At 45.6% G+C, this 23,150-nt stretch overlaps 1 protein-coding gene across 1 annotated transcript in view; it reads right to left on the bottom strand.

The window, feature by feature from the left end:
- Positions 1–466: 466 nt before the first annotated feature.
- Positions 467–23,150, bottom strand: part of FOXO1 (forkhead box O1) — a 92,078-nt gene continuing 69,394 nt past the window's right edge. The window contains exons 2-3 of the mRNA XM_030882435.3: positions 4,316–5,671; positions 467–3,842 (exon numbers count right to left, since the gene is read on the bottom strand). Of these exons, the coding sequence (XP_030738295.2) occupies positions 4,334–5,671 (1,338 nt within the window). The 3' untranslated portion in view covers positions 467–3,842; positions 4,316–4,333. The remainder of the gene's footprint in view (positions 3,843–4,315; positions 5,672–23,150) is intronic.

The following is a 23,150-nucleotide window of genomic DNA, read 5'->3' on the forward strand; positions in this document are numbered from 1 at the left end:
CCACTGAGTGGAAGGCACAATGCCCCCGTCCCCTTCATGTGGCCTTGGAAAGCCACTGCTCCCACCACACCACCCATCCCTGCTCGCTGACCTCCTAGCCAGGGCCCTCCCCAGCCTGCCCTTCAGGTGTTTCTCCCTTCAGCCCCACCTATTCCAACACGAGATCTCATATGCCTGGTCATTTCTGTGCCAGATGTAGTGTCAGGCGCTCCACGGATGAAGTGCTTCAGGGAGGTTTGGTACCAGGGAGTCTACTTGCTCTTCAGTTCTTGGGGATGACAGTTCGGTCCCAGAGGGACTGTTTCCACCACCCCCCAAAGAAATACCAGATTTGAATAAACCACGGCACCGTGGCTGACAAGGTTTGAACTCACGTGAGAGCAAAACATGAAAAAACGGAAAAACAAAAAAAACCCCATAAACCTAAGAGCTTATTCTGCACAACTAGAAAAGAATGACACCAAACCATTTAAACATAATTTATGTACATTTATGGCTTTATACAGTAACAGCAAAGATTGTTCTTGTGTCTGTAAGTACATCAGCATCATCAGGCACTTCTCAGAGAGTATGGGAACGGGAACGTGGAACCTGGTACTAAACTCGAGTAGCGAAATGTGGGCGGGAGTGACTGCGTCCCGACGGGATGGACGTGGCCGCACCTGGCCACGCTGCCAGGCTGTCAGCCCCCCGCCCCCGTCAGGGAGGAGGCCAAGAGTAATGCTAGGCTGTTCTGTTTGCATAAACCACACTGCAACTTTTACTGAATGGTTACTCCCAAACTAAAACCACAAGAGAAACTTCTTGTTTAAAAGTCAGTTATAAATTAAGAACTCTTAGGAGCTGAATGTAAGAATTTCCAGTTGGGGGTTGGGGAATGGTGGGTGGGAGGGGAGGACTGATAACATATATCCAGCAGCTGAACGGGTCCGCATTGTATATTTGGGGGTAACTGTTTCCATTTTAAGTGTCTCTTCTCCTCTTTTGGGGATGATGTTTCACTGATTTACTGCTCACTGGGGTACAACATTTGCTAATTAATTTAGACTTTGTCAGTTTGTCAAAGCAGAACTTTCCAAGTAACACATCTATGACCTAAATATATTCCATACGTCTATATTACGGAAACAATACTTTATATTTAAAATATCTGAATAGCTCTATAATACAATATGCTTTTAATAACAGTACAAACCAGAGGAAATAAATCAAACAAGGCTGCATAGGTGATATCATTTGCACATTTCACAAAGCAATCATGTACAATAACTGATATACTCATTACTCCAGAAAGTCAGTATTCTTACAGAAAAAGAATTACTAGAGGTCACATAATGTTTGTTTTCAAAATAGACAAGGTGCCTTTCACTGGACTTCACTGTACCCCGGAGAGCTACCCAGGATTCCTGTTAGAATTTCAACACAAAGAAAAATTTGAAGGAAAAAAAAAAAAGATATTTACACAGACTCAAGAGGAAGCAACATCTTTTTAAAAGTCACTCTACGAAGTAGTAAGATTTTAACAGTGATTTGTAGCTACGGTTGCCTCTTCAATGAACAAGGCGGTGGGGAGTCTCACCGTGTGATGCCTGGGAGGCGGGGAGTGGTGGCAGGTGGACCCAGAGGGGAACACGAATACTCTGGCTCCAGCGAGCTCTAGCACATGTGCAGGAGGCACTGCTCAGAACAACTAGGGTTTCTATGACCAGACTTATTTTGGAGTGGCCAACAATGAAGATGGCTAGAGAGGCGGCTGTTTTAATGAATTTTCAGAAGCACAGAAGTCACTGTGGGAGCTTACAGTAGAGCCTGTCTCCTGGAGGAGAGCGCCATCAGAACACCTGTGTTCTTGTTAAACACGGAGGAAAAACCAAGCCAACAGAGACGCAATTCACAGGCAAGACACAGCAAGTGTGAAGTGGGCTGGGTTCACAGAAATCAGAGCCTTCTCAAGAAGGCCAGAGGAACGTTTTTGTGCACCTGTTCCTTTTACTGTGCGGATTCTCAGCGTTCCACATGACGTGAACACACCGGTGGATTAAATGGCACGCAAAGCCAATTAACTTGGTCTATCAGTACAGGTAATTGGAAAAGATCAATATTACAACATAATGATCACAATTATAATTGGCGTTGCTAAAGGCAGAAGAAACACTCCAATTCTTAACTTACGCTAAGGCTTTTTAAAATAAACTCAAATGTACCACTTACAGCTGGTTCACTGGTTTTCAAATTCATTGCCCCGATTTTTAAGCAAGCTCTATTCCATTTGGTAGCCACCTGCACTCATGAACACAAAACATTCTAAAAATCACTTGAGTGCCACTTAAAAATTCCCCGCTTCGACTTGGCCTTCCACAGGGTGCCAAGTAGCCCAAGGACAGAGGGAAAGAGGGATGAAGCATGAGTGTGGACCTGATTCTTCAAGGCAGAGCTACAGAACCAACCTCCACCTAGACCAGGAAGAGCACAGTATTACGAGGGAAAACTTTTGCTGAAGCTCAACTCAAAACGGTTAAGTTGATCAAAACCCCCAGCTTGAGAAAGGAGCACTGTTTTAGAGGTGGATCTCCCCTTCTGATCTACAAATATTACGAGGCCCCCCGCCAGGAGTATTTGCAACAAAGAGCATACAGGCATCCGTCAGCAGAGTCAATGCTGTGTGGTATGCTTAATTCACAGGATAGTAGAAGCGGATGGAATCTTTTAAAAACGCATACATAAAAACATATCAAGTTCTCCTAAACGTGAAACACAAAATGTTCATAACTATACATCACTCTCCTGCCAAGATAGGGACAGAAATGTTGAGTGTGCAAGTACTAATTACAATGATTGAAAGATTAGTCAGAAACATCACCAAGTAGCATCCCAAAGTGTACAAACCAGTTAAGCACGTATAAAATTAGTACTAATCCAGTTAGTAATACAAAATGAAAATTACGGATGCTGCTTCAAATATCTGGGATTCCACAAATTTACAAGCAGACTATGTAACAAAGTAGACTCTAGTTTTAAGAAAACATTACAGTTCAATATCTATTCCAAAAATGATCTCAAGTCCCAACAATAACATCAAAACTCATTCATCTGGAAATTAGAACCATTTAAGTGTTTGTACAAATTTGCAAATAACAAAATAAACAAACAAAACAAACCAAAAAAAATAGAAAAGACTTGTACAAGGCTGGCGTTTAACCTATTTTCTATTCTTTTTTTTTTTTTCCAAAAGAGTTCTGATAAGTCCATTAATTCAGCAGTCGGACAACAGGCTACTGGTTCTCCTGTGAGTTATGTGGCAACGTGAACAGGTCCAGAGCCGTTCCATGGAGGTGTAGAATGGAGAGCTTGGTTCTTTGTCATTCATCAGTTCAGCAGAACACAGGTCGTACAAACAAAAGTTTAACTTATCAAGGACATGAGACCATCACAGTATTACAAAAAGAGTAGAAACTTTCCTTGGACCAAATGAATATTTAAAAAAACAAAAATGCACACAAATACAATTCTGTAGCTACGGCTTATATACAAAACTTGAAAGCACACCAGGATCCAAAAGTCTTTTCTGCAATTATACGGTGTAGTGAGTTTGGCACTTCATTGTAATGAAATTTCCAATGGCACAGTCCTTATCTACAGCAGCACGTAACCTGCAAACATCGGGCAAACATCCTGTACAGGAAAAGTGTCTTCGCTGCCAAGTCTGACGAAAGGAAAAAAGAAACACTTTTTTCTTTTTTTTTTTTTTAATCAAGAAAACGAAAAGGTAGGGTGAAGGACATCTTTGGACTGCTTCTCTCAGTTCCTGCTGTCAGACAATCTGAAGTACTTTTAAGTGTAGCCTAGGAAAGAAAACACATACACACACACACTCATTGAATATACAGCCAAATTAAAATCAATTCAACTCAACATATCAGGGTGACAGACATACTTGCAGGGGGGGCTGGACTTTCTCAAACAGCTCTGAAATCATTCGGTGGGAGAAAATTCCACTTTAAAAAACCCTTCAGCATTTGATTTGTATCAAATGTATTCACTTATTGAAGAGTTGCTAAAAAGATGCAGCCATCTAGTCTGTCGAAAGAAACTCTCTAAAGCAGTTAGAGGAAAAGCTTCCTTACGTTTAAGCTCCAAAGGAAAATTTATAAGCTGCAAAAGGGGTGGAGAATGAATGATAAAAGGTGCCTCTCGGCAAGGGGCGGCCAGCTGCCATCCAAAACTCCCCGACCATGGAAGATACAAGGCAAGGTACTGGGTTCCTCTCTTCTAAGTCCTGTTTTCAGAAGGTCTTTTGATATCGGGGTGCTCTTACCTGCTCACTCGCTCGCTCTCAGCCTGACACCCAGCTGTGTGTCGTCGTCTTGACACTGTGTGGGAAGCTTTGGTTGGGCAACACATTGTCAAAGTTAAAATCCAACGTATCTCCATCCATGAGGTCGTTCCGGATGATGGACTCCATGTCACAGTCCAAGCGCTCGATAAACATGCCGTCCAAGTCACTTGGGAGCTTCTCCTGGTGGAGAATGCCCATCCTGCCGTAGCCGTTGCAGCTGCTCACGGAGGAGTAGCCCCCCAGGGCATTCATCTGCATGGGGTGGGGCAGAGGCACTTGTAAAGCTGTCTTCACTGGGGCCAAGCGGCTCAGACCCGAGGTGTGGGGCATGGTGTTCACCGCGTGGGGCAAGGCACGCCCGTTAACCGCAGACGTCGACTGAGCGTGTCCAGGGTGGCTGTGGGAGCTGGGGTTCATCATCTTGTTATGAGATGCCTGGCTGCCATAGGCTGGCATGACCGAATTAGGGCCCATCAGCACATTCTGGCCAAGGACTCGGCTGCTGGGTTGAGCCACCCCAGGATCAACTGGTGTCATAATGTCATTATGCGGAGGAGAGTCGGAAGTAAGTAACTCCTTCAAGAGTCCCGGTGCACAGTTATACTGACTCATGCCTCCGTAACTTGATTTGCTGTCCTGAAGCGTTTGCATAGGCATCTGGGGCAAAGGGCTCATGCTGGACTGGCCGTACGTGTATTTTTGGTAGTTCGGGCTGGGTGAATTCAGACTGGTGTTTGGCGGCGCAAACGAGTAGCATGGTGTCTGCTGCATCATGGTGCCCGGCGAGGACTGGGTTGAAACAGTTAATGACGTTGGTGATGAGAGAAGGTTGAGATTATCCAAAAGGTTTTCCATGTTCTCAGGACTGCTTATCTCAGACAGACTGGGCAGGGTAGAAGCCATCTTTGCAGCAGACGGTGGGTACACCATGGAATGCACGTCCCCGTCTCCAAGATCATCCTGTTCAGTCATAATGGGAGAAAGCCTCCCACTAATAGTACTAGCATTCGAGCTCGTTCGAGGGCGAAATGTACTCCAGTTATCAAAGTCATCATTGCTGTGAGAGCCAGGGCTCGCAGGCCACTTAGGAAACTGAGACCCTGGGCTGTCCCCGGCACCCTCCTGGCCAGACTGGAGGGATGCTTTTTTCTTGGCAGCTCGGCCTCGGCTCTTAGCAAATTTACTGTTGTTGTCCATGGAGGCGGCTCTTCTCCTGGGGGATTTCCCACTCTTGCCTCCCTCTGGATTAAGCATCCACCAGGAACTTTTTCCAGTTCCTTCATTCTGCACTCGAATAAACTTGCTGTGTAGGGACAGATTATGACGAATTGAATTCTGTAAAGCAAAACACCACGTTAGAAATACAATACTCCTCCAATGGGAAAACCCGCTATTCGATACAGACACGTATCACATGGAAGACAAGTCAAGTTTTGAAAGGGTTTACGGTATAGATTTCAACCGGTACAGTCACTAGGTGAGAGCTCAAATCAGTAAAGGAAAAACAGTATCGTATCTTGAAAACAGTATCTGTGTCTTAATTTAACGACGGGACAAAGTTAAATGAGCATTATTATAAACACCTTCTTTTACACAGCTCTATTTTGTGGGAAATTACAGGAACTGGTTTTTAAACCACTTGGATTTGCTATGCAAATAGCACTCCACAACAAAGTGCTATCAAAACCCCTTTCCACTCCATCACGCCTAGAACTACTGCAAATTCTCTTCGGATGGCACATTTGCCACTTACACAAAGTGAGAAGTTTTATATTATGGGGCCCACGTGGTCACGGAAAGGAGAGAAAAGAAGCAGGATATATTCTTAGTCAAGAATTAAAAGCCTGAAAACTAGTAAGACATAGACTCATTTACATCCTTAAAGTCCATGGCAGATATAGGTGAATATAAGGACAACTGGGCTGTTGTTTAATTTTAGAAAGTTGAACTGCCAAAAAAAAACGAGAGAGAAAGGAAGGAAGAAAAGAAAGAAAGAAAGAGAGAGAGAGAGAGGAAGAAAGAAAAGAGAAGAAAAGAAAAGAAAGAAAAGAAAAGAAAAAAAAGAAAGTTTAAATTCAAACGTTGTTCACAACCCTCTCCTCCCAGCAATAACCAGTAGCACGCACCACCTAGCTCAGCCTCTGACACCCGTCAGAGGTTACACTCTGGCCAAAAAGCCGGTCTGGGAGGGACAGAGTGGTGGAGAGGACAGAGAGCTGGTGGCTTTGATCCACTGAGTACGGCTCCACAACTAAATCGCATGCCCCCTAGGACAGTTAGTAAAGAAAATCAACTGTTTTGGGAGCACTTAGGTGGCTCTGCTGCTCACTGGCTACAAACCTTGGGTAACTGCTTGGTCCCCATGTACCTTATAGCCCCTTTGGGGCTGTTCTATGGATTCCACGACATAAGGTAGGTCAAATGCTCAGTGGTGTGTGCAACATGGTAAGCGGTCACCAAGAAGAAGGTGTTAGATCCCAACTTGGTTGGGGGGTGGGGAGGCGGGGCCCAAGGTACCGCCCATTCTGAGCCCATTTCCCCCCTCCTAGTCACTGGGGTGTCGGTAGGAGCTTACGGGTATCACGAACACAAACCCACCACTCCACTCGGAACACGCTGCAACGGGTGCCAGAGACGGTCGCAAGCTCCAGCAGAAGCCGTGGAGCCAGGCGGTAAACAAGGAAGCCCGAATGCAATTCCCCTACTGGACACACGGCGAGACTGACAGCACCTGGAGAGCCTCTGGGACATGTGGACAAGGAAAGGGGGGCTTCCGAGGAGGAGGGAGCTTCTCTGATAGATTTTTTTGCCCCAGCACAAGACAGGGCACGCAGCAGACTCCGTCATCAGGGCCCTGATCCCAAGTCCAGGGGCGGGGACCTGGGGACCTGGAGCAGGGCTGTGTGTGCTATGTGCGTGGCCCCCAGACTTCCCTGGCTTCCTCTGCCGACTGAATGCAAGGCTCAGCCGACCGAGCCCCCCGAACCGCTGCGGCCCCCCTCCCTGGCCACGGAAAGGCTCTGGCTGGATTTGTGGTCGCCCGGGATGCAGCCACGACACCCACACCCTCACGCCATCGCCGTGGGACGCAGATGCCTGAATGCCAATCACTGCGCCACAACAAAGCCTTGGCACACAGCAGGGTAGGCCGGGACTCAACACAGACTGTGAGTTCACAATTTTCCTCATTAAAAGGAGGCAGAAAACAAAGGGAAAAAATCTCACTTTCTAAAAGGAGATGCAAAAGTCAGAGTGAGGCCGGACAGTCAAGGCTGAGAAATCCACATTTCAAAACGCCCTCTGACCCTCTGTACTACATTCCACCTAAGGATTGCAACACAGCAGCTATGTGATGCGCCCTTCTGCCAGGCCCAGGCGAGTGTGGGTCAGCCCCGGCCCTGAATGGGGACTTCCAGGCTGGACACTGGGCAGGTGTGTAAGTGGATGGCAGTGAGGGTTTTCTTCTGTTGCCAAGATTCTCCTCTTCCTTCTCACCTACAGATATATCCCCAACTCAAGACCGGCTTTGAGGACTTTGTGGACATACAAGAACCCTCTAAAAAGAGTCCCAGCACTGCAATTCCCCAATGTCCTATTTCATCCCCATAAGATTCCCCAAACCCCATGGGAAGGTTTTACTTACGCGCGCGTGCGCGCGCACACTCACACGCACGCACATACTGTGTGCTCCCAATATTCCATCATGACTATTTTGTTCTTTGAACACAACAGAAACACAGATAAGCGACGATGAAATCTCTGGAGGAAAGGAAGCTTGACTCCTGTCCCTGTCACGTTTAGTAACTGATAAAGGGGGGAAGATCTTCCTAGACAGTGGCTTCCTGGCTCTGCACTGCCTGGGGGAGGGGTGGCACAGCTCTATGATTCACATAATTAGATCAGATCATTTGCAACTGCAATTGGGGGACTTTTTTTTTTTTTAATCTTATTTTTGCCTGGAAGCCATTCCTTTCTTTTTGTTTTTTGGGGTTTTTTTTTGGCTGCGTTGGGTCTTCGTTGCTGCGCACGGGCTTTCTCTAGTTGCGGTGAGCGGGGGCTCCTCTTCGTTGCAGTGCACGGGCCTCTCAATGTGGTGGCTTCTCTTGTTGTGGAGCACGGGCTCTAGGTGCGCGGGCTTCAGTAGTTGTGGCTCGCGGGCTCTAGAGTGCAGGCTCAGTAGTTGTGGCTCATGAGCTCTAGAGTGCAGGCTCAGTAGTTGTGGCTCATGAGCTCTAGAGCGCAGGCTCAGTAGTTGTGGGATGCAGGCTTCAGTAGTTGTGGCACATGGGCTCACGTAGTTGTGGCTCGCGGGCTCTAGAACACAGGCTCAGCAGTTGTGGCACACGGGCTTAGCTGCTCCGCGGCATGTGGGGTCTTCCCGGACCAGGGCTCGAACACGTGTCCCTGGCATTGGCAGGCGGATTCTTAACCACTGCGCCACCAGGGACGTCCCTGGGGGACATTTCTAACAAGACTGCAGAATCTGTCATGATGAAATCTTTAAAAAGTTCAGGAAGCATTCACTAGCTTGGATGGGACATACGCTAACTTACCACTTAGATTTACCCAAAAAAGGGGGGGGGGCGCGGGGAGTGGACGTAGAACAATCCCTTACTTATCAAACATTATGCTACATATTTTCCTAAGAGGACATTTCAGGTCGCTCTTTGAGCAACAGAGCTGTCTCCTAACTTTGCCAACAATTAAAAAATTTTTTTCCGAACAGGAAAAGGTTTGCTGCGCAGGGCTTGTTACATAAATTCCTGTTTTTCACACAGCCGGCAGGACATTAAAGAAGCTATGATTTCCAATGGGGAATATCGGAGTGGAGGGTGTTGAAGAGGTAAAGCTTGTAAAAATACGTGTCGCTATTAATGATGTTATGTCTGCAAATCTCTGCCGGATGCGGTGGACACAGCCGAGGCAGGGAAATTGCGGTTCCCCGTGACCTGTGCAGAGAGCCACACGCGGACAGCAGTGCTCTGAGCTGTTCAGTTCTTCGACCACGAATAAATATCACGTGAGGAGAGAGGTAGGGTGAGAGGACAGGAGACTCGTGCACTGCAAACCACATACCTAAATCCTGAGGTTCTGCATGAGACCATCAGAGAAAAAGACCACTCAACAACTTTCCCCTCCACTAGCCGTAGTCTCCGCAGTCCGGGCTTGCCGCTCGCTGGTGCCCGGCTGGCTCCCCTCTGCACAAGCCCCTCGGCCGCCTGGCCCTTGACTCTCCCTCGCCTTCTGCGTGCCTGGCCACCCCGAGCAGGGCAGCGAGTTCTTGGGAAGCCTGACCCAATGGAAGTCCGTGGATCGTGTTGGGGGAAGGGGCAGCCTGCACCCGGTGTGCCCTGGCTTGCTCAACCTGCTCTGCCAGCTGTTTCAAATGCTCGGGTGTTCATTTTGTGCACTCTACAGACCAGATTCCAAGCTTCTTAAAGGGCAAGGGGCTTGAGTGTGTTTTTATCTCCTAATCTCAAAGCCCCTAACAGATGCTCTACACACACGATACATTCAATGAACGTTTGTTGACTGACATCCCAAAAACATCACAGGGAAGATGTAATGCCTTCCACCACATCTTTTCTCTATCCATTCGTGCACCAGTTCATGCCAAGTAACTTTTATTGGGACTGATTTATGCTGGGTGCAGTGAAGGATGTCAGAAGGAATTAGTCACAGAGTCTGCCCTCCGGGTGTTTTATGATCTACCTGGGAAAGGAACAAGTCCACCTAAATGGCCACTCAGGACAAAAAATGATGTATAAAGGACTGTCCAGGAGCCTCGACTTCTTCCTGCCAAAGGTCACCACCATCCCCAACTTCTGTCTCAGCCCAAGTGTCCTTTCCTTCCGGAAGCATTTCCTGAGAAGCCCATCCCAGCCTGCAGCTAACATAGGACCTGATTTACTCACCACAAGCATGACTCTGCTATGTCTGGCTCCCCACTACCCTGTGAGCTGCATGAGCTCGGGGACCTGGGCTGTCCTCTTGTGCGCTATATCCTCACAGCTCCATCACCAAGTAGACACTCAAGTATCTGTTGAATGGATTAATAGGTCCTACATGTACGGGGTTGTCGTGAAGATTAAATGAGATAACAGATGTCCTTACCTCAATCGATAGGCCCGCTGTTATTATTAAGATAATGGCACCTATAAGATAACATGTCTGTGTTTTAGAGACTCACCCATATTACAAACATTGGTCTCGTTTCTTTGTAATTGTACCTTGTACTGTTCCCACCAAGACGAGGCTTTTACATGTTAGTTACTGGGAAAATAGACCAGTTTTGAGGTAGTAGTTAAGATATTTTCTCTCTGCACTAGACAGTGTCTGCTGTGGGCAGGTGTTAATGAAGGAATTTAGATACTACAGCTGGTCTGTAAACGCGCTTGCCGGGCGCGTTCTCAGAATCCTCAAGGTGGCTGCCGAGCCTTGCGTGCGGGCTCCACGCTCTGAGTTCAGCTGGCGTGTGACGGGGGGGGGGGGGGGGGGGGGGCGGTGGCAGGTGTTAGAGCAGGGCCACTCCCAAGGCCACAGGCTGGTGTGTCTCCTCGGGGGACTGTTGTGACTGAGCTCTGCGGGCCCACCGCCCTCCTGGCTGCAAGAAGCCACGCTCCAAGGCTGGGCCCCAGAGACGCTGAAGACACAGGGCAGGAACTGCCCCTTCCCTGGACGCCCTTAGCCTGGATGTCTAAAGCAATAATTGGACAGCCATCGACGTGCAAGAAGAAATCTTTACACTTTTCACCTACTGTACATTTTTATCTCATTTTTAAAAAATAAGCATGGAGAAGTTGATTTGAGAACTAAGTTCCGTTTCTCCATTCTTTAGCCATTGAATAAAGATTGTCTGTTCCAGCCTCAAAAAAAATTAAGTAAATAAAAATGAGCAAATGCATTATACAATATATACAATATGTTGGTACAGTATAAATGAATAAATGTACCATCAAAAAGGATGTGATTTTTACAAAAACGTTTAGAGAGCACTAGTCTATTACAGTAAACTTCCAGTCTACTAGAAGCCCCAACAAAGAAAACCAAGGGAGCAGACAGAACTAGACCTCCGTCAAGTCTAACGAACTCTTTGGTCCCGCAAGGCCAGGGCTGAAAAAATGGCCTGGGGTCCAGCCCTCGGTTTGCTTCCCTCCTCCCCTGCCCTCCTGAATCCCGCCTTCAGACCTGAGCTCCCACCCGGCTCCATCCAGCCCACCCACGAGTGTACGTGGAGACCACCACCTCTCAGCCACCACTCTACCCATCACTGCAGCACCCTACTTTCTGCTGGGCATTCTAAGACTACTCTGGTCTTTGTGTTTAACCAAGAATAAAACAAAACCAGCAACTTAAGCTGAATACATCCTGCTCAGGATCCCCTGGCCTTCATACTTTACACGTGGATTTACCTTACAGTTTACAAACGGCTTTCAATACATCATGTCTCGTTCCACCCTTGCAAGAGCCCTATATAAGGCAGGTATTATTGGTCCCATTTTAAAAATAGGAAAACTGAGGCTCAGAAAATGAATCTCATGCAAAATAACTCTGCATACAACACCACTGCCAGCTGGAGAAACCACTTTTTGGCTTCACCATCATGAAGAAGAATCAAAGGAACATACTTAAGACTGAGGTTACATGTATGCATCTTGAGGGAGCGGAAATAATTCTCTCTACAAACACTAGTTTAGAAAACTCGTGTTCTGCCTCAACGGGTAATAAATTTACAAAATATGGTTTGCTTTTAATTCTAATTGGTTACTCTTTCTGGAAGGAAAGCAGAGCAGCTCAAGTGTGAATTTCAAATGTGAGCACCGCCCAGGGAAAGCCTGTGCAAAGGGGCTGTGAGGACCCACGAGGGAAATGGAAAGGCCCTCAGAGGTCCCACAGCCTAGAACTGCCCGTCGCCCTGGGAGAGGGTGGGTGTGAGCTACAGTCACCAAGCCAAACAAAAAGAGCTCCAAACTAAGGCGCTGGAACACGTGACTAAATGAACTTGTTGTTCTAGAAATTCTAGAAATTCTTTCAAAACGCTAGACACACTAGGTTTTTCCAAAAGCATTTTGTCTAATTTCTGTGAACTCTGTCAACGTGCGCTATGGTTTCGTAGGCTCCCAGCATGGACTCACCCCCTCCTCCTGCTTCCTCTGTTTTACACATCCCTTCCTGCAGTTCCAAGAATGAAAACAAACTAAGGAGAAAGCAGGAATAATCTCTGTTCAACAGAGTTCCCGTTAGAGGTGCTAATAAAACAACAACTTCATAAAATAATGCATTTTGCTTGCAAACAGAAGGAAACATGTGACCTTTGCCCATGCTTCTTTTTTACAGGTGATGTCGAAAGATGTATGTTACCAACCGACAGCATAAAAATTCAACTTGAGAAAGTGCTGCAGTGGAGGATTTGCTGTGAAGAGCTTGATCCACACGCTTACACACTAGGCCCTGGCATCCAGCTCTTCTGTAAAGCTGATTTCATTTCCCCGAAACCTGCCCTTCTTGCCTGCACATCAGTGACCCCAAAGGCCACTCTCACCCCCAGTCTGTACTAGGACTCAGGCTTCCCTGGGAACCCCTGTGGACAGAGGACTCGAAGCCTCATAAAACTTGTGAGCTGGAAAACCCTGGGAAGGTCACCTGGCCTAACACCCTCATTTTATATTAGGGAAAATAGAGTTCAGAAAGATTAAAATGCAGGTGAAAGGCTTATGGGTGTTCATTTACAAAAAGCAGAATCACATGGGGCTTTAGTCCTAGAAGAACCAGTGTCAAGGACATGCAATGACCCTCCCCCGACCAGACCAGTACTCAGCTACAGACTTCTCCAGCGGCTAGACAGACACACATTTGGCTCGAAGCAGCTCTATCTCTGACTCAAATCATTCCAAAGGAAGGAAAAGATGACTACATTAAATCGGCTTCTACTAAAAAAAGCACATCGGAGACTATGCTCTCACGTAAAACAGAACCAGAAAGACACATGTAAGATCTCATGCGAACCTTCGTGTTTTCAGGAGGCAGTGGGGAGGTGGATCCCAAGGTCAGACTGTGGGACCCCCGAGTCAGCTGGTCTCCCCAGGCCCCAGTCTTGATGTCTGGGACACAATGCCAACTGTTACTTGGGATCGTTAGGGGCGGGACGGCATCATCTCCATGGAAAGTGCTCAGCGCATCACCTGGCGCAGAGTGAGGGAACAGAGGTTGGCTATTTTGTGATGGGAAGTAAAGAGATGTATAAACAGGAATTTCTAGCCATCATGAGTGGCTACAACCTGATTAAAAAACCATTCATCACAAACTTCCTGTTCAACAGGCAGCCAGCCTTCCTGAGGCTGTTTCCATGTCCTCACAACTGAGCTGCAAAACCCTTCTTTGACAGAGAAATTGTTCTCGCCCTTTAAGAGGATTTCAAAGGTAAAAGTCTGGATCGTTTGACTCCCGTATTCCGTCAGCTGTGGGGGCGACCCCTGTCATAACCTGTGCCCACGAGCTTGTTCAAGGAGCGGGACATACACCAGTCGGCCAGTGAAGAGCTGGTATCCAGGAAGGCAATTACGAGGACAACGCTCTTCCGCGTCTCTTCCCACACAGTGGCCACCCACCGCCGCCTGCTTCACAGACAGCAAACCCTGAAAGAGCCCCCGAGGGGTGGGGGGGATTTAGAGCAGACTGCAGGGCAGAGTGCTGGGTAAAGGGGTGGGTTACAAAGTGAACGGGACCGTGGTATCAGGAAACAAGGCGTGCAGACGGACGCACCCCTGGCCTAGAACGACGGCCAAGGAGGAAACCTTGTGATAGAGAAACAGACGATGCTCCACAGCTCGCCTGGTCTTTAATAAGCTCTCCTGTTGGCCAAAAGCCTCCATATTTCAGGGTAAATTTTCAGCCAACAACCTCAGACATTTAGGACTTAAGAAAAAATCTTCAGGGATGGAAGAGAAGCTTTACTTAATGATTTTAAAAGTATCCCAAGCTTTTGCTTCTCAGAAGGTGGTAATTAAAAAAGAAGCACCATGTTTCCCCATGCTGTGTCCCATAGGAAAACCCTGTATCAGAGAAAGCTACATTTTATGAGAGGAAGGGGTAAGTCCTTAATTTTCAGATGTGAAAACCTATACCATTTCATGCCCTGTGTTTTACACACTATCAGAAACCAGGAACTCCGAAAGACAAAACCCAGAACAACCCAGGTGAGGCTGAAACCTTAGATGCAAGCATCTTCCCTTCTGTTCCAGATCATGAGGCATCTATCTGAATCACTGTCCTTGTACAATCTCCGTGAAAGTTGCTACTGTGGAGCCCTGCTTAGTAAAGTCTGGAAAACAGAAACTACCTCCCACGGTTATACACTTGGGCCTGATGTTGCCATATACTAGCCAGAGAGCTCACTCTCAAGTGAATGTCATCAACCCTGGCGAGGAAGGTCCCCGTAATGGATATACAGAGACTAAATTTCACTTAGCTAAAATTCTTTTAAATGCCTTTTTTTTAAAAAAATAAATAAATAAAAAGGATGTGTCGGCTACTAAGGATTTCAAAGTGGAGCTTGTTTCTCCTGGGATTTAGTTCCAGTGCGGCAAGCAGGCATCCCTGGCCACCCTTTAACCCAGTCACTCCTTCCCCAGGGAGGCACAGAGACCGGCGGGCACTGCCAAGCCCACAGCAAGGAGCCACCACTCCCCACCCTGCCCATCAGCTGACCTGAAGGAGCCTATCCTTTGCGAAACTTCTTTTTCATTAACTGCCCAGAATACAGACTCTTTTGTGCTCTTGCCTAATGACTGCCTCAGACACAGAAGGCCCCACCAGCACAGAATATTAAGAGGAAACTCATTTGTTGAAGTGATTCTGCCATTTTCCTAATGAAAATCTTTGCCTATTTTACAGGCCATACCATTTTTCGAATCTTCAGTGGCTTTAGAAACACACCGCTTTACAATGCAATTAACGACCTTATGTATTTGGCTACCGGAATGAGGCAAAACAAAATAAAAGCCAGAAACAAAGAACACATTAGCATTTACTCTCTTCTGATGAAGAACTTAAATTAGGCATAAAATGAAACATAGCATATATCAATAGTTTGATCCATTTTAAAGTTTTCTAAAGAGAACTAAAGTGAATTTTAAAGTATTTTGTCAGAGTTAGCGATGAGCCCGTTAAACCTGTTCGTGTTAAGTAAATGTTTATTCAAGGTTTGCAACCAAACTGCTTACAAGAGCCACAAAAAGCTTTACGAATGTAAAGGCAATAAGGCTGAAACTTGGACAGATTAGAATCTCTAGGATAAGATCCCACCCATAGGACGTACTATCTATAATTGCTTTTTACCCTAAATATGTTCACTGTCTGGAAAATCTAGGGAAAGATGAATCCACTGAATGCATAAGCTATTTACCAAAAACTGCTACTCATGGTCAACAGAATTAAAAAGTACAAAGTCTCGGTTCATGTGGGGTGTTTTTTTTTTCTGTTTTGGAACCCAAATATGATAAACCCAGATTACAACAACAAACTGCAATAAAATATAACACTCTGAATTACACATTATTTGCAATGTACGGTTTTCTTGGTTATACAGAATCTTGAAACCAGCTTTCTTGCCCATCATTCTGGCTAAGGAACCTAATGCAACAATGATTTGTCAAGTACACATTGTTTTAGGGCTACCCCCCAAAAAATTCTTCAGTTTGTCCCAAGTCAAATAGTTACAAATATTCACTGACTGACCCAATATTAGCAAAACCATTTGGGCCCATTTACTTCATGATAAAGCAAAACGCCCCCCACCGTGGGAGACTGGGCCAGCCAGAGCTGTCCCCAAGGGTCCTGCAGATGTCAGGTATCCACCTCAGTGAACAGACCACAGACACAGCAGGTCTGCTGCACAACAGCCCTACTCTCCACACCTTCCTTCCAAACAACAAAGCCTCCGTCAGTACCACCGGGACCCACGCCAGTTCAGGGACTCCAAAAGAACCCCCCCAAAATGTTTCAGAAATGCAGCTTTATTAGGTTACCTAAAAGCCTACATATACATGTCTCTCAAGGCCTTTCAGAATGTGTCCACCTTAAAACCACACCTCCTCACCAGCACAGCCCCTGTCCTGCACACGAGGCCTGCACCTAACTTCTCAAGCAGTATTTGTCCACGGCGCTGTCACGACAACATGGTGCTGTGCTTGTTTGTCACCCATGATATGAACAGCACTTCACCTCTGAAAACTGCATCAACTGAACAAGGAAGGAGCCTGAGAACGTCCCCCGACTCCTGCAGAGTCACTGACGCTCCACCAGAAGTAACACATTTACAAAGTGATGCCCACAGGACCTGCAGCCTAAATCAGGTCTCAGGTCAAGATTAAGGCCAGCTCTGGGAGAATGTGCTTCGCCACGATCACTCCAGGGCTCAGGGGATGCTGGAAGGCTCCAAACTGAGTTTGCCCTGGAACCAGATTTAGATGACCTGGGGACATCTACTATGACTCCTGTGGGTTCCATTATTTTTGAGCTTAGCCCCAGGGTTAGGCTGGTCCACATTCCAGAGCGAAGAGAGGAAGAAAGCCAAGTAGGACAAAAAGGATCCTCAAATCACCTGAGGAACCCCAACTGAGCGATCAGTAAACCTCCCCATCTGGAAAGTTTTCCTTGTATTAAACTTTTTACTCTAATGCTGCAGTTTGAACCCATAACCTCTTTAGAAATATGAACAACATTGTCAATGCACCGGCTACACACAACACACATTCATTGTTCTGGGTTGAGAAAACAATGAGAGAGTTTTGTTAAGCTCTATTTTAAATACTGGAGGGAAACTAACAAAGAAAGAATGAATAAATAACTATATGAACCATTTCTTAAGATGATTCAAACCCATGGAGAATTAGAACTTCTCACCTGAGCCCACAGTCTGTGATGGTACACGTTAAACTCCTCTTTGCAACTTCACTGCTCACTGTTTTCAGTTTTGTCACTTTGAATTTTGTCCAAAATGGAACTGTGCATAGCAACCATTGTGGCTGGAATCTTGCACATGCTACAAATGTTTTGTATCTCTTCCGAGCTACTGCATTCAAGGATACTCTGAACCACTGCTACAGCTTCCACCACAATATATTAGTATATACATTTGGGGTGCCTTTTCTCCACTTTCTTAAAATGATGCATTTGCCCAAATGGTTCAGTATTAAGGGTCTTCCCAGAAGAGTAAGGGCTTATTTAGATGACGCCCTGTGCCTCACCACCATGTAACACAAAGGAGCACGGTGAAAGCTAAGTGAGAGTGCGTTTGGAAACCACACAGCATATTAAAAATGTGAACGACAATAACAATTTCAATTTCTAGAAATCCTTGATATTCTAAAACAAAAGCAGGATTTTCTGGAAGAAGTTGCTAACCCTATTACCACGGATACTCAAACAACTATGAGCAGTGAGGTCAGTCTAATTTCAACTCCTCTCGCTTTGTTCTAAACAACAGGTAGTCTCTTCGGTATTAATTTATTTTCTTTCTTTTTTATTACTCGGAAAAGTAACTGAGACAAATTCTGACAACCTAAATAAGGTTGTAAGTAGCATTCAGAATTGTTAGTGGGTGAACAAAGTTTCAAACAATCGTTCTTCACTACAACTCTACCCCCAAAGGTAAGAAGTTTTACATTTTAACCATTTTTATAGTCCATGATACAACTCTATCAAACAACTGATGAAGACAGACACCAATATATTGTATAATTACTTTAATCCTCAAAGTAACTATAAATTAAACTGGAGTAGCATGAAATTTTAGAACAAAATATTTTCTTTTGAAGAGTCTTCAAGGCTGGGTTATTTAGTTTTTTGTTTATTTAAATTATAAAGACACCCGACTGTTCCAAAAGGACCCCAGGGTCAGTCAGGGCTGGAGCAGAACATGTCCCATCAGCACTGCCCCAGCCAGCACCAGAGCATGTTCTGTTCTTGGGGGATGGAGGGGCGTGGAGGTACCAAGGATCTCACAGAATCTTGAGTCAGTCATTTTTATTGGGAATACAAACAGAAGATAAACTTTCACCCTCATTTTTATCATGGAAAAATCCATCCAAAATTAATCAAGAAATCAAGCAAAGCTTAGTTGAAATGGGTCTAACGTAAACTATTTAAATCCAGACAATCTGAGAAATTAATTTATTTCCATTCACATTTCAATAACATAAATCAGGGTCTTTTAATGGAAAGCAATCAATGTCATTTTCATTCAGCAGGTACTTATTGGGCCCCTACTGTATATTGGTACTGTTGAAACAACTAGGTAACATGAGGCTCTTTTCCTGCCTCCCAGGGTCATATACAGATGGCTGACAACACGAAAATGAAAGGTGGCACATGCTCAAAACAAGAAAGGAAAGACCCTAACCTAGAATTGAGGAAAGGCAAGATTCAGATCGCTGGATAAAAGGGAATTGTCGACGTGAGTGCAGAACACGAATAAAAGGTGATGGGTATACTACATAACGTGTTCTAAAACCCGAGAGCCCTGGATTCAAACCCAAACCTGAGTAATCCTGGGCAAGTGACTTACAATCTAACAGTACTTACCTTACTGAACCACAGTACTAAGTGCTCAGTGTGTACAAAGTGACCAACAAATATTAGTATCAGTACATGCAAAAAAGTTTGTTAAAAGCACTAACAAGACGTGTCTGGAGAAGAAAGAAGGGGTAAGAGTGGCTGTATTTGAGTTCAGACGCAGAAAGAGGGGAAAATAAGGTGGGAGGGGACTTTTAAAAATGAGCTAGGAGCTTGTATTTTATCCGACACGCAACACTCAGGAGAGCGAGAAAAGATCAGAATAAAGTTACGACGTGGAACCTAGAGGAAAGGGCCAACCTGTCTTCCCACGAGACAGCAGGGGAAAATGGAGAGACTGTGTCCTGCTCGGAAAGCAGATATTTTTGATTATCCAAAAATTTAAGTATGTGCGACGTCTGTGTTTTCATGTGCATATAAATGTTTGTTGATAAGCAAAAGCACCTCGGGGAGGTGCTGTCTTCAGTATGGTTCTTCCCCACCCTGAAAGGTGCCCTTTGTTCAAATCACTCCCCCAACAGGAGGCTGCCACAGCTTGTGTGGAGAGGCGGATGACAAGGGTCACCTTGAGGATCTCGCTGAAAATGATGGGGTTTTATATTAAAGCTGCTGCCGGGCTTTTGTCTCATGATTCAAATGCTACTTGGTTGTTTTGAAACTCGTGGTATAATATCTGATTTTTTCATAGTCAGAGGAGGGCAGGAGACTGGGACCGGGACCATTTGTTTTGAAAACAAATTCTAAAATTCGTAAAGTCTGCTGTGTTTTCATACTTTTATCCATCGTTCACAACATTTGGCATACAAATCCCGTTCTTACTTTTAGAAAGGTTTATTTTTGTTTCTTGAGGTCATTGTCTAGGCTCAACCATAACATCTTTCAGGTTGTTTTGAAAGGCTAAAGGGAAATTAAAGGAAATAATGCCCTACAATGTAACCATGGACTGTTCCACATAAACAAGGATAAAGCTACAACAAATCACTCAGTTATTCAGTACCTTAGTAGATGCATATGAGATCCAGGGCCGAGACTGGCCCATGGCTGGACAGCAGTGGCATGAGGATAAACTGAGATGGCATTTTCTCCCCAGTAACCACCCACACACACAACACTCCCTCCAACCACATACACACTTCCATCATCCTGAAAGGCACCACACACGCACACACACAGGAAAGAGGTCTAAATCTTGGGAACTTAATTTTTAACGGCTGACTATCCCATCAGAATTTGATTATAAAAGCATGACTGTGGGTGTAAACCCTACCCTCAGCAGATCCCATCGACCTTTCCTCTTCCACGGCCCAGGAGCCCTGGCCTCTATCTGCTTCCTTTCCTTTCTGCCCCCAAAATAAGTTAGTGCCGTGCAATTTACAACCAGATTTAAAAGTCACAAAGTTACCAGCAAACAAACAATAGCAGGCAGTTCAAACATTTTGTAAAAGGAAGATCTCACAGTCCAATACTTGGTCTGATCACTTTCCTGGAGAAGCCCTGAGGAACACTTGCTGAGAGAAATACCACACCACAGGTTATTAACCTCCCATCTATTTCACAGCGCTTTCTCCCAACCATTGCTCCTACTAGGATCCTTCTGTTCTCCCCACCAAAGCAAACAAAACCAAACAAAAGCAGTTCCCTTAATTCAGAGTTTGTATCTTCTGGATAGAAAATACTTTATGTGAACTTTTCATGTACACTCAACTCCTGGAAAAGCTTAGCTTAGGTATGGAAGGAAGGGAGGGAGGAGAATAGAGAAGAGAAGAGAAGAGAAGAGAAGAGAAGAGAAGAGAAGAGAAGAGAAGAGAAGAGAAGAGAAGAGGAGAGGAGAGAAGAGAACATCAAGTGCAATGCCCAAGATCAGTTCTGAGAAGCTGCATTTGCTTCCTTAGTTTGAGGTTTCAATGCAAAATAATAAATCATTTCTGCCTGGATGGAACAATTCACCTCAAAATAAAAGAGTTTTGTTAAGAGGTTCTGCTTCCCCGAAAGCAGAGGGCTGACTGATGAGAGGGATGCAGAACCTGCCCCGCTATCATAATCAAGCAATCTAATGAGAGCAACAAAAGCAGCAAAGCTGAATATTAAATATTAAACGAGAGCTGGGGGGAGGGGTGTTGACACAGACGGCCTCACTCGGGGAATGTGCCTCACTTCCAACACCTGCCAAGAGGAAGCAGTGTGCTGTTCTGGGTCCAAATTTCTTAAGTCCATCCTTGCCAAACAGTGCAGCTGTCACTCAGGCTATAGTTCATGAATCTTTACCTAACAACTCTGACAACCGTTCCTAGAATGCTGATCCTGTTGACTGAGAACCTTCCTGCGTCCCGGTTAAAATCCTACTCCACAAAGGTCCTGCTGAACTGCCGACAATGACATGATGACAGGATTCCCCATGGCCAGCCTCCCACCCCCCCCCCCGCCCCAGGGTAGTCTCTATCTCCAACCACTGCCCATGTGGATTCGTCCTCCAGGTCGCCAAAGGTTAGATTTTCCTCTAACCACTGAGGGCTCCTGGAGCACCTCCAAAGTAAATCCAGGACAAGGCGGTACACTATGGCCAAGGAGAGCATCTCCAACATGCACTCCAAAGAATAACGGCTCCTCCTAGGGTGAAAGGAGTTCACTGAGGAAGTATGTTCGGGATATCTGGCCACACCGACTCAAACAGGACTCCCAACTGCAGGATTCTTGGAGTCTCTAATACACTAATTTCATGTTAATGTACAAAAGCAAAGCAAAGCAAAACACAACGCCCTTCACTAACTTAAGATGTTTCGTTCTGTTCTGTGGGTGTGATCCCATGCACCCACCGCGTCTCTGACACTTCCTCACAGCCCATACTGTGGAACCAACGTTTAGCAGCACACACTTTGGGAAATGCTGGTCTAATGGCAAGACAGTGGTCAAGAGACTGAAGACCTAGGTCTGGCTCTATCTTTGTATGTATGACTTTGGACAAATTTTATATCCTGTGTATCTCCGCTTTCTTGCCTACAGAGTGGAAAAAATAACACTTGTCCTAACTCCGCAAAGGAGTTGTAATGGATACAACCTCTTCAAAAAGCATAAATAGAGTACTGTGCCCTTGTGAGATTTCATGATTACGCCCAGGGTAGAAGGGCAGGCTACCTGAAAGCTGCAGAGCTATCCACACTTCCTACCAAAGAACACACCTGTCCCAGGTACCCTGGAAAGCCCAGGCGCTCTGCGAACCATGAACCATGCCCTCTCACTCTCTGAAGGACGAAGGAGACGCAGACTCTCCAAGCAGGTCAGGTTACTCAGGACGAAGCAGGTCCCGCACAGGCCTCTCGCCCGAGATCTCACAGTAAGAGCCAACATCAGTATCTTCAAAAATACACAAGGCAGAGTTACCAGGGGAGAAGAATGGGCCCACTCTAATTTCATTTCCAAATCTCTCCCACCTCCCTTAATGCTTTTGTGAGAGGAAGGAAGGCAAGCAAGGTACAGGAGGAAGAAGAAAAGGGGAGGAGAGAAGGTAGGAGAAGAGTGCGGTAGGTTGATTTGCTCAGACAGCGGAATGAAAAAAATGACTATGATTCCGGAGACAGCTCCCAGGTCAGGAAAATACTCCAGCTCTGGCCGTGACACCACACACTGTAAGAGCTGTGATGTGAGCAGGGAGACAGTTTTCTAGGGTCATGGAAACAGAGCCTGGAGGAGAGGAACCTGCACACAGGCGCTCCTCATTAGTACAACGTGTAGCAGAACTACTGTAGAACCAGATTGGGGAAAAACAGCAGCTAGGACTGGAAAGTTTACTTACAGACAACATTTGACAATGAATGTCAACTATCACATCCCCGAAACCTCTAGTGCATGCTATCTGTCGCTAACATAAACGGTGACCTTTATTACCAGTTACATGGGATCTATATGGTCAATCATTTCTTTTACAAGACAACCTCAGTGAATAATAACGATGATGTCTCTCGGTGGTGAAGGTAATGGGGATTTTTAATTTCTAGTTGTACGTTGCCCTTTTTGCTGTTGTTAAAAGAAAAAGCACGTATAACTTTTAAGATCAGAATAAAGCTACTTCCTTGGCGGGGGGGCCCAAAAAGGAAAAAAAATGATGCCTGTTCCTCTTTCATGTGTTCATTCAAAAAACTGATTTCCTACCAAGTGCCAGGACCTGTATCATATAATACACACACACACATTTACATAATCAAATAAGATGAAGTTCACAAACTACATCCTGATTTTTTATTTT

Source organism: Globicephala melas, chromosome 18, assembly GCF_963455315.2.
Source record: "Globicephala melas chromosome 18, mGloMel1.2, whole genome shotgun sequence".
Lineage (NCBI taxonomy): Eukaryota > Metazoa > Chordata > Mammalia > Artiodactyla > Delphinidae > Globicephala > Globicephala melas.